The 12,602-nt window shown below is 36.2% G+C and overlaps 1 protein-coding gene across 1 annotated transcript in view; it reads right to left on the bottom strand.

Annotated features, from left to right (window-relative positions):
* The window catches only part of LOC101413984 (EGF-like and EMI domain-containing protein 1), a 571,143-nt gene that overhangs the window by 495,147 nt on the left and 63,394 nt on the right, over nt 1-12,602 (bottom strand). Inside the window, exon 4 of the mRNA XM_071214465.1 lies at nt 12,432-12,536. Within this exon, the coding sequence (XP_071070566.1) occupies nt 12,432-12,536 (105 nt within the window). The remainder of the gene's footprint in view (nt 1-12,431; nt 12,537-12,602) is intronic.

Raw genomic sequence — 12,602 nt, 5'->3', positions numbered from 1 at the left:
TGTTTGGAATCCCAATATTGAGTCTCACCTATTGATTCCTAGCTGATACCCACAGGCGACATTTCACAACAGAGATAAGCCAGAAGCAACATGATGCACTTTAAAGCCACAAAGAAATCTCCTGGCAGCTTGTTTTCCGTCTGCCCTGATTACTTCTTCTAGGACTCAACAAGGCCAGAAAAGGACATGCTGCATTTCCATGAACAAAGTAGGGAAGCAGGACAATGCCTTTTTGAACAAAAAGGGGACATTTTTAGTATCAGTGGACCTCTGGGTATGATTGGGACCATCCTATACCAATTTTTGAAAAGGTGCTTGATTCCTATTGTTGACGTTCTTTTATCTGAACATACACTTCACTATTCCATTATATTAAGAGTAAAATACATTGATCTAGAATGGTTAAAGAATGTTTCTGTTCTCTGAAAAACATGATTACTTTAAGGTAACATACATTTTCTTAGGATTTCAAAATACTTAAAAAGGCATGAAATATGTTTTACTGGTTTGTACCAAACAAAATATTGCTCAGATCTTCAGCAGGCACTTAACCATTTCTCTTAACCATCAAGAAAATTTCTTAACCCTTAATGACATTTTACCTTTGTGGACAAAAGATACGGCTGGTATCTGGCACAATGATCTGTTGAATTAATGAGTAAATGAATGCATGAATGAATAAATTAGTGTGTTAACATTTCCAGCAGAAAACAGAGCTCCCTTTCCTTAAGTATCATTATAGTCAGTAAACAGTCAATTCCTAGTTTATTTTATTTACTTCATTAACGTCTTCATTCTTTTTCAGTATATATATATGACTTTGAAATATGTAAAACATCATCTATCATTTCTGATTAAACTATTAGACTTATTCTACCTTAATTTCCTTTATATCTAACTTTGTATATTTGTTAATTGGCTATGAAAAGCATTCTTTGCCCTGAAGTATAGTATTTGCCCTACTGTATTTATATATTATACAAATTGAATCACAATTTGTCATGTAATAAAATTTTCAAGAGGCACTCACAGAAAATACTTTTTGCCTTCTTTGTGCCATAATCATAAAGTAGGTCAAAAAAGAGAGGACTTTTGAATCACATTTTTCAAGGTATGCACAATATATTAACTTTTATATTTCTTACATTAGCATCTTAGTCTTACATTTTAATTTCCTCCATTTTAACTCCTGTTTGATCTGCTTCCTTTTAATTTTCATATTCATCTTGCTCATTCCTTTTCTTGTATCCTTTTACAACAAGACTTCCTCATTATGAGATGCCATTACCAATTATGCAAAATTCTCTAGTAATTCTCTAGGTTAACAACAATGTAACCACTGTGCTTACCTGATGCGCAGATCTTCTTTAACCCACTGCCAACCTTATCACTCATCTACTCAAGGTATCTGAGGTTTAAATTGTGTGTTTTTGTTTTCTGGGTAAGTGCAGATTACTATAGCTAATGTCTCCCCTGTGTATATCTTCCCTTCTTTATATGTGTGAGTAACCCAAGGATGTGCACTTTTCTTATTTTATGAGGGAATTGTGCTCTGTCCACAATGAACATTTACCCACATTAGGATTAAAATGAAGAACAGTCTTCCTCTGCTAAATTCTGGAGCCACATCAACTTGTGCATGGACTGGAGAGAAATTAAAGCTTTAGTTTTCTCCTCAGGTATTCTTGACATACTTTTCAACCAGCTGTAATACATTCTTGCTTAATTCACAGATTTATTTTGACCCTTACTCAAGGTTAGATGTAATACAAATATCTCAACATTGCAGCAATTGCAGTATCCTAGAGAAAATTATTTGTGATAAATGGAAGCTAAGCAGGGGTCACTAGAACTCAAAACAGAACAAAACATATCATATCTTCTGTCAAAATTGAAAAAATAGCCTTTACTTAGCTTACATAACTAAATTCCAGTTGTTAAATATGTTTCAGCATATGGTCTTTAAAACCATTTTTAAACCATTACAATGCCTTCAACAAATGTTCATTTGAAATGCAGATGGTTCTTAAAACTTCAGGTCTCATGTACTTTATTCTCCAACTCCCCTACATTTCCAGCCCCCAACTTTTTCCAGGACTAACAGATTATAAAAATGTTATGTTTTCTCTTGCCTTATGTGTTTTGCCATCTGGTTCAATAAATGGGTGTGTATATTAGCCAAAAGGATGCTGATGCAAAGTACCAGAATCTGCTTGGTTTTATAAAAGGTATTTATTTGGGGAAAAAGATTATAGTTACCAGGCCCTAAAGAGGCCAACTCAAGGCTGCTTTCTCACCAAAGTCTGTTGCCACGTGTTGAAGCAAGATGACAGGGGATCTCTGCCTGGTCTCTCCTTGCTTCTTCCTCTTAAGGCTCCTGAGCTCAGCTTCTTCCAATCTCAGCTGTAGGCTGGCATAGGCCTCTTCTGTCTTCGCAGTGCTTTAGTTCTCTGAGCATTCTCCTTTCTGACACATGACAGGACTGAAATGACCAAGTTCTTTCCTCTTTCATGTCTCTGGAGCTCGCTCTCTTCCCGGATCTTCTTCTGTGTCTTCCTGAGTCACTGCCTGTTTAGATCAGCCCACCAAGGGGTCAGGGACTTAACCGACTCATGCCCTACTGATGTGGTGAAATCAAAGCCCTAATCTTAACAGGTAATTTAATCAAGACATTTTGTCTGAATCTAATGCATTCAAAGGGTATCACAACCAGAGGAAAAGATCAGTTTACAAACATAATTTCTCTTTTGGGGACTCATACATAACCTCAAACTGCCACAGTGCGTTAGGCCATTACTTTCAACATGCTTAGGCAGTCCAGACTCTATAGTTCTTTAGCAATGAGGAGGAAAGTCCTCATCCAGTACATATAGAACAACTAAGCCTACTTAACATTCTTTGTGCCCCCCATTCACAGGCAAGTAATTTGTTCTTGAAGGGGAAGAAAAGGGAAAGTTCCTTTCATTTTTTTCTTTAACATTTGATTTGGGGCACCTATGTCAATAGTAAACACACGCATTATGGTTGTAACTACGCCGTTAGGAATTCTGAAAGTAGGCAAGAATTATGTTACAGAGGTCGAAAAGCAAGTTAATAGTGGGAGTTATGTGAAGGTAATGGAAAGACAGGCAGTGGGTGAGAAATGTTGTACGGTACGTGGTCAGAAAGCAAGACCTTTACAGGATGTGCTTAGAGCAAATATGGCAGCAACTCTTTAGTTCACTGGCAATAATGAAGTAGTGGGGTGGCACCAACATCCGGAATTTGTCTGGGAGGAATAGAGAGAGCCAGTTCTGCTCCTCAGGATGGAAACAGCATGAACATTAGCCCACAGAGTACATTTCGAGGGATTCTTTAAAGCGCCCTCTACCCAACAAGATCTATCCACTGATGACCATAATTTTGCAGTCTGGGTGTCTTGAACACACAGCAGTACTGGGTGGTGCTCTTCTCCTATTCCTCTGTTTATGCACATTAAAATGGAGTAATCCTGGAAGGTGGTCTAGTGACCAGATGAGCTCTGAGGAGTTCTGGGGTGAACACTGAGTCTCAACATTGACTATCTGCATTGTCTTAGAGAAGATGTTTCAATTCCCTGAGGCTCAATATAATCCTTTGTAAAATAATAACAACAACAACAGCAACTCTAATTTCCTGAGCACTAACCAAGCACTAGGCACTATTCTAAACAATTTACATGTATTAAACAATTAATCCTTACAAGTGTGTTAGGGAGATACTCTCATTCATCCCATATTGCACCTGACTGAGACATACAAAGTTGCTCAATGTCAAACAGCTAGAAACAGGGACCTAGTATCCATACCCATGTGTTCTGGCTCCAAATCCTATAAGCTTAACCTCCAAACCATAATGCCTCTATAAAAATGCTTGACATAATTCTGCCTTTCAAGTTATTTGTGAGAGTCACATGAAATAATGCACATGATTTGTCATCTAGGATGCATTGATCCAAGCAATGTTGTTGACTAGAGATTCTCTGAAAGTCTTTCGTAGAAGAGCATAAAATTAGGAGGGCCAAAGGATTTCCTTAAAACTGCCTTGTCCCCAAAAAACATTTTGAATCTGAGAAATTTAGAAAACATTTTCTTTTTATCCACAGCTTCATTTCAGCAGTTAGCCTCCTGAAACAATGAAAATGCAGAAAAAGTGGCAGGGGGTTTACAAAGAGCAAATCATGCTAAGAAAACTTGATGGCTTATTTTAATTGAATTATAAAACTAGTGGTAAAGGAAATTTAATTTGGAAAAAAATGCAACATCATTAATTGAACACACTTATTAATCTGCAATCCTAAGTGAGCATTACCAGGATATGGTACAAAATGAAACAAAGGTTATATTGTAGATATAAATTGATAGGCGTTCTTAGCATGAGCAGACAGCGTAAAATGCAGTGTTATTTTGTTTGTCACATAAAGAGGCACATTAGAGCCTTAAGCCCTCAGCAGGGTTCTAACAAGTCCATATTAAGGCAACTGCATTCTGCTTTACATAACTTGACAGAAGGATATGGCAGTACTGACAAGAATTGGTACAATGGGACAACTACAATAAAGGGATAGATGGACTGTTTATGAGAAAAATAAAGGGATAGCTATCTGATATCTTCCTGTATATCCAGTTATGGAGCATCCTGCTATCTTGAATCCAGGCAGAAAATTTACTACCCTGACAATGATTTGAAAATAGAAGTTTTTGAAGCATTTTTACAAACATAACCTTTCAGATGTGCATTACATGGCTAGTGTTGGCAACTGTAAGAAGCAGTTTTTAAAAAGACTGCATGAGAATCATCTGATACTGCAAACCTTAGAGAACCTTAGAGGAGAATGACCTAGACAATCCAGGGTTATTCGATTCTACAGGGTATAATTAGTGATGATCTAAAAAAATGCTGAAAATGGATAATAATAGCACTAATACCTTTTTCATAATTTGTGATTCTATGTGCCAGATGCTATCCTAAGTATTTTACACATGTTGGCTCATTTAATATTCATGACAACACTGTAAGGTAAGTGCCATCAGTAGACCCCTTTTACAGATGATACATCTAAGGAAAGAGACGTTAAATAACTTACCTGAGATCAGACAGGCAGTAAATGATGGAACCAGAGTGTGGAACCAGAAATCAGGCTCCAGTTCATCTTCTCAACCATTATGTGATGCCATTTCTCTAAAATGTAAGCACTTACTTATTTATGAAGTACAGTCATCATCATTTCCCTTTAAAGGACATAGGGGGCTCATCCATTATTTTTAGTGTTCAAACCTTGTCTTTATGCTTAGAGAATAAGTCTTCCTATAAAAAGGATGACCAAATGATTCTCTTCAATAAAGTTTTACTGATTATGCATATACTTATTGAGTGCCTGCTTAGGTACTATGTAAGAGATAATTAGCTCTACCAATTATTTTCGGGTTATGAAGACAGGATATCAAATAATTATTATGTGATAACTGTGTTCTCAGAAATACATTCCAAGGGACACAGGAACCAGTGCATGGAAGAGAGTGAGGCTTGGGGAGTGGCGGCAAATATAGCTGGATATTAATGCACTGTCACACATTATTGCCCTGCAAAATAGTTTGAATCTCATCTTCTCAGATATCTATATAATACCACCGAAGATTTTAAAACGAGGAATTGTATTCCATAAAGCTGTGTCTTACAAATATAATTTCATTATAAATGAGAGAGGCTGAAAGTCAAAAAGGAAAGAAAATAATATGTAATTAAAATAGCCAAATCTTATAAGTAATTATAGGAATTCTTTTCCATTGCTTGCTGCCAACAGTTTTTCTTTTCTTTTTTTAATTTAAACATCAGGCATGTTTTTTTCTATCGGGTCTGAAGTAAGACTTAATTAATTGTTTCCACTATAAGTTTAAGTCCCATTTTCCCTTAAGGAACTTGTTGAACATAATCTAAAAGAAGAAATCCTGGGTCAAAAAAAAAAAAAAAGAAAGGTAATGTGCTCTACTGTAGAAATCACTACTTTTCACTGGTTTGGGGAGTGGTAAACCTGGGTTCTTGCTTGCCATTTGAATTTGAAGTATATGGTGTGTGTGCATTTGTGCATGTACGGGTTGTGAGATTTTATTCAACCTTATTTATTTCTTGGTATAGTGACTAGAAATGCACTAATGACATCACCCCCAACAAAGGCCACTGAGATTTATCACCTGGTTTGTGCTGGGTAACATCATTTCTTAGTTATTTTTTTGAAACCATAAATTCCTTAGTCTATAGTAAAAGCCTACTAGCAATGGCTGTAAATGGAATGGGGCACTCAACTGTTCTCGGTTATAGCTTAAGTTGGTCACTATTAGAGACTTCTAGTATGATAATTAATTATTAAAATTCCCTTCAGAGATTAGGAGGCTTTATGCTGGGCAAATTAAAATGAAACTTCCATCACAAATTTTCTGCTTTCAGGTCAGGCAGGTGAATCTATCGTTTGGAAGGATGTTGAACAGAGATAGGAGGAAGCACCTGGTGGGCTGCCCCTCATTGGTATTCCCCAGATAGGTGGGTCCTGGGACCCAGTTAGCCTGGGCATACACTTTCTTGGAGGTGATATAAAGATGCATTTCCTGAAAGAGGTAATGTAAAAGAAGGGACAAGACAAAGCAAAAAGTTGAATCCCAGATAAGACAAGGAGGAGAGCACTGATAGTCTATAGAATTGAGAGAGACTTGAAAATACTGAAGGTACAAGCTTAGTTATACAGATTAGGAACTTGTTCTCAATAGGAACATCTGTGCTAGGTACCCTACTTCTTGTTGATCAAGCATAGAATAAAGCTAGATCAGTAGAACATGATGTATTATTCCATTTTTAACCATTTATCTGTTCTAATGTGTTGTATTCTCAAAATGTATCACCTGGTACAGATGTGGCTCAAGCAATTGAGCACCTGTCTCCCACATGGGAGATCCCAGGTTCGATTCCTTTTGCCTCCTGAAGAAGACAAATAAACAATGAGTAGACATTGAGCAAAAACAATGAGCAGACAACTAAAGAAAAAGAAAAAAAAAACCAGCACACAACAAGCAAAAACAAACAAGCAGGGAGTGGATGGAGCTCAAGCAGTTGAACATCCATCTTCTGCATGGGAGGTCCTAAGTTCAGTTCCCAGTGCCTTCTTTTTTTTTTTATTTTATTTTTTTTCTTCTTTATTTTCTTTTAAATGTTACATTCAAAAAATATGAGGTCCCCATATGAAAAAACAATTAGACAATGAGCAGACAATGAGCAAAAGCAACAAGCAGACAATGAGCAAAAGTAATGAGCAGACAAAGAGCACAATGAGCAAAAACAACAAGCAAAAAAAAAACACACAACTGGCAAAAAAAATGAGGGAGCCATTGGGGGGGAGGAGAGGAATTTATTCTCTGGATCCCAGTTTTCATTGGATTTTAGGAAGTGTTATATGAAATGCCGTTTTTGTGTTCAAATACATTTTTTAAATGCTGTGTTCAGTAAACTTAAACAGCGTTCGGCCTTATAGGTCTTCCCAGAACCTTCAATGTACCAATGTGTATTGTGACCCCCTCAGAACAGTACATAGAACCCTGCACATTCAAACCTGTTGGACGAGCCCTTTTTATGGCGGTATGTTGAGTGCTATTATTTTGCAGAATCCACTTTAGGCTGCTCTGCAGAATAAACACATATACACACACAAACAAAACACATATCTGTATGCACACGTATATATTTTCTAAGTTTCTCAAAATCTAATAGAAAAAAATAAAGCTATTTTTCCAATCTGCTCAACTAACAAGAACACATTTATATGATGATTTTTAAAAGTACACACATGTTTAATAAGGTACTTTCCCTGGTGTTATTTCAGTTAAGCCTCATATCACATCCTGTGAGAGACTTCATATTATTCCCAAATTAGAGTTGAGGTGACAGAGACCCAGAAAGCTTAACTGATTTCCCCAGAGTTCACAGCTTTGTATGTAGCTGAGCCAACACTTCAACCCAAATCTTGAGTCCTAGTGTTTTATGCTACTGTATCATAGCTACCTGGGGATAGGAAAGTCTTGCCGTGAGCTCTCCTATTCACCACACAGTGCACTGTGCTGGGTGGGGGCGGGGACTCCCCCCACCCTCTCCATCCAGGCCTGCCTGCAGTTCTCCTGATTCCTACTTTTCTCTTTCCTCCTCTTTATCCATCAGATCTTAGTTTCACTGCTTCTCCTAGGAAACAACTTCAAAGCCAAGTATTCATAGGTACTACTCTGCAAGGAGCCACCGGTCACCCACCTCTGAATTATGGTCCTGGAATGTCTGGTTTGATTGAACCAAAAAAGGCTAAAGAACTGCTGCACTGAACTGAAACAAAGTCACACTTTTTTTGCCATGCCTGACATACGTCTCTTATTGCAACCAAGGGAGCCACATGCATTATTATTATTATTATTATTATTATTCCTTAAACTTGTCATGCTATTTTATGTCTCTGAAAAACACACCACTCCCTCTGTCTAATGACTTATTACTATTATGCAACTGCCTCTAAGAATTAGCTGCATTTTAAATTCTTCTGGTAAACCTGCCCAACCTGCTAGCATGACATAGATAGATGCTTTCCTATTTTCCAAAAGGACAGAATCATCCTCCATCAAAGCACTTGTGAGCTACATTGTCATCACTTCATCTTTATATCACACAGCACTAAGGATACCACATTTGTTTCGGTGTCTGCGGTGCCTAGCACAGGGCCTGACATAAATATCTCCTAGTTGACTAGAGCACTGACAGGAAGATTGAACGAATGAATATATGAAAAAGAGATAAGAAGACCTCGGAGACTCAGCATCCAACTATTAGGTACATTACCATTTTACCTGACTTCTGACCAGAGAAGGAGAAGATAGAAGTAGTGACGATGAGAAAAAGTCTGACTTGGTATGCAACATTAATCAGTTAATGAAGCTCCCAGTTATTTCTAGGATCCATAGAATAAAAAAAAAGAAAAAGAAAAACAAAAAAAAGTTTCATGACCAGCTATCTAGCCTGATTTGCATGTGTTCAAATCTTCAAAGAATTCCTTTGATTCCTTTAATCAATAGCTATTTTAGAAAGCTCTTCATTACTTCCTAATTGTCCAAATTCATTTTCTTCATTTTTCCTTATTAGAGGCAGATTTTTCAAATGAGTTAAGTATATCAGCAATTTTAGAATCATTATTAACTTCAAGCATTTCTCTCACTTATTAGCATGCCCCTTCTCTCTTGAGGACTGGAAGTCTTTTCTCTATCTTTAAAAAGTCACCTGGCTCATTTTCTAGACTTCTCTTTTCCATTAAATAAAGTCATCTTTAACTAATACTAAGAATATTCCTCTTTCCAATAACCCTAATCTATATATTTTAATTTACTATGTCCTTGATTTTGTATAAAAACTCAAGTGATTCCCTATGATGTTATCATGCCCCCAAAAAAGCAATTAGTTAGGATTCACCCACATTTTAATCTGACTCAACCAAATAAATTGGTAAAGTCATAACCATGGCCCACAAAATATTTTACAAATAATGTAAATAAATGATTTGACCCTTAGGTATAATAAAGTGAAATATGTGCATATCCCATTGAGCCCATAATACCACTGCTGGGTATCTATCCTATTTATATATAAGCACTCTATATATAAGGATAAGTAAAGAAGGTTTAATGCAGCACTGAGTGTTGTGCCAAAAAAGACACAAAGTGAATTTCCATCAATAAATAGGAAGTTGAAAATTTACAGTACACCTTTACCATAGAATATTATACAATTATTTGTATGTGAGTACATGAACATGAATAAAGGTACAAAAGGGTATTCAACAGGTTGTGACTGGAGAGGAGAGAGGGACAGTTGAAGGGAAGAGGAGCACAGAATGGAGAAAGCAAGGGAAAAAAGATGGGCATTTATGACAAAATAGTTTATAGGATATTATCTCATTTACTTAAAATTACATGTGGTATGAAAATGAATAAGTATACACAAAATGATGATCATTATAGTTATCTGAAGGCAATGAGACTGCATATTTTTGCCATCTTATATTGTATAAACTGTTATTTTTAAAATTTGAAGTATCTTTTGTGATTTGAATTGTTTATATAATTTGAAATGCAACTTTGAAATTCTTCTCATTGTGATATATATGTATACACACAAACATATATATGTGATATCCATATATATATGGAGAGAGAGAGTAGTGTAGATCAGACCATGGATTATATATTCATACATCAGAACTCAAATCCAGCCCCAGATTAGAGGTAGGTGATAGTACCAGCAGATTATAATTAACTTGCATAATTGAGTGTATGTCACATCAAGCATATCTTTTCAGAATGGGCTTTGCTAATTTTAATTTTTAATCCACTTTCAAGACTCAGATAATGTCATTTCTTATTAATTAGGTTCACTACTTGTTTCCCCAGACGTTTGGTTTCCTAGGAAGTCTTCAGAATTCCTCCATAAAATCCCCTTAATTTGTGATATCACATTTTGCTAGATGAAGTATAATACTATGCAGGAACTTCCTAACCTCCTATTGGTTCTATATCCCTCAGGTTCATCAATTCCTCTTTTAAATCCACCAGGATTCTACAGTAAGAGAAGAAACATTGTCAACATCTAAAGGTAAACACTCTTGACAACAATACTGAAAAATGCAAAGCAGACTCCTTAAAAGTATTTTGTACGGTTGGTCTTCTTTCATGACTATGAGAACTTTTTGTGTACAACCAAGCTTGTGGAAAAGAAACCTTGATTCTGCCTATATTTAAAATAATGTGAAATTATTTTCACATGCCCAAAACTGAAATATAAGAAATCTAGCTACCCGAATTTCTGAAAGCATTTCATTACTTTGGTGAATAGAAATTATTATAAAATTGGAATAATCAAAATATGTAAGTACTGATGGAGAATATAAAGAATAAATTAAATCCAGGTATAATTTCTAGGTTATTTTCATCACCGCTTGTCTCTTTAAATATCTTTTCCTTCCAGGACCTGATGTTTGGCAAGATTTTTTCCTACTAGAACAAGTACATTCATAAAATGATAATTTATTTTCAAAAACTCTTTAATGAATCAGTATGTATAACTGCCTATCACAGATACTGATCAAGATGAGGAAAGCTGTGTTATACATGAAGTTGAAATAATTTAGTTAGAAGTGAATAATTTGTTATTATGGATCAGAGAAAATATGATTGCTGTTAGTTTCTTAAAAATAATGAAAACAGTTGAAGACACACTGTTGAGTAAAAGCATAAATTGACCTCTGTTTCAGAATCACTGTCCCGTAGTCAAAGAATAAATTGGGGTTGAAAACCAGCTTCAAGTTAATTCACAAATTTGTTAATTTACACTTTAAAAAGCAAACAACCCAGAAAAGAGCATCAGGATTAATTTACAAGAAAGTAGCTCGGAGGTGACCCATGAAAAACGTGAGCCTTAACCTTATGCCAAGGGCAGAGGAAACAAATGGACATGAGCGATGAGCTCTCAGCAACCTTCCAATTTCCCTTACCAAGATTCAAGTGATGGATAAGAGGAGGCCAACATAGAGGCAGAAGATAATGAATGCAATATTAGGGTTAGCTTTTTATACCAATTTCTTTAGCTTCTATAGGACAGGTTTTATTTGTTTGATTTTCCTCCTCTGAAAAGATAAATGCAGATGCATTCTCTCTCTCAGGAGATCGGGAATCAGATGATCAAAACAAATCCTATCCAAAACAACACATCTTCTGACAGATACGATATAGGATAAATCATGGGCTATTCTGAAAATTTCCTACACAAAAAACACCTTAAATGTGGATGTCCAAAATTGACAGCTGATAAAGTTACAACGATGAAAGCTAGGTTACCACATTTTGAAACTGAGAATCATGCAAGATTTTTTTTTGGTTATTTGTTGTTTTGTTTTTAAATAATTGGCATGAAAATAACAAATACCACATTACATTGCACTCATGTTAATCCCCATTTTGTTCACTCACAAATCCCAGAGATCTCACAAAAGAACCCTTACTGTACAAGCAATTTCAAACCTTGGCTCTCTTAAAGATTTAGCATTGAGGTCAGAATGAGGTTTTCTTACTAAGCAGCCATTTCCTTTACAAAATAGACCCTTTTGTACTTCCTACCACCCTTTGAACTCTTATAGTGATAATTAGAACTAAACTGCAAAGCATATTTTGTGATCCTGATTACACCGGAGGTTGCAGGTTTTTTGCTTAGTGGTTCATTTTAAATGCTCACCAGTCCCCAGAGGGATATCCCTGCCATTAGTCCGAATCGACAAAATTGGCTGATCCCTAAAAGCAAAGCAGACAGCTCCAAATCATAATAAAATGGTCTCCGTGGCAACTCACCATATTGACAGCTGGGCCCATGAAATCCCTCTGAACACTGGCACCACTGGGCTTCACCATCTGAGCATCTCTCCCCATCGAGATGAGTCCCCACTGCTGAAATGGCTAAAAGGGGGTGTGGATAAGGAGGGTGGGAAAAGGAAGTTAAGGGAAAGAAAGAAACCATCAATG

The sequence above is a fragment of the Dasypus novemcinctus genome, chromosome 4 (genome assembly GCF_030445035.2).
Source record: "Dasypus novemcinctus isolate mDasNov1 chromosome 4, mDasNov1.1.hap2, whole genome shotgun sequence".
NCBI lineage: Eukaryota > Metazoa > Chordata > Mammalia > Cingulata > Dasypodidae > Dasypus > Dasypus novemcinctus.
Note: the sequence above shows the minus strand (reverse complement) of the source record. Positions and strands in the feature narration are given on the sequence as shown.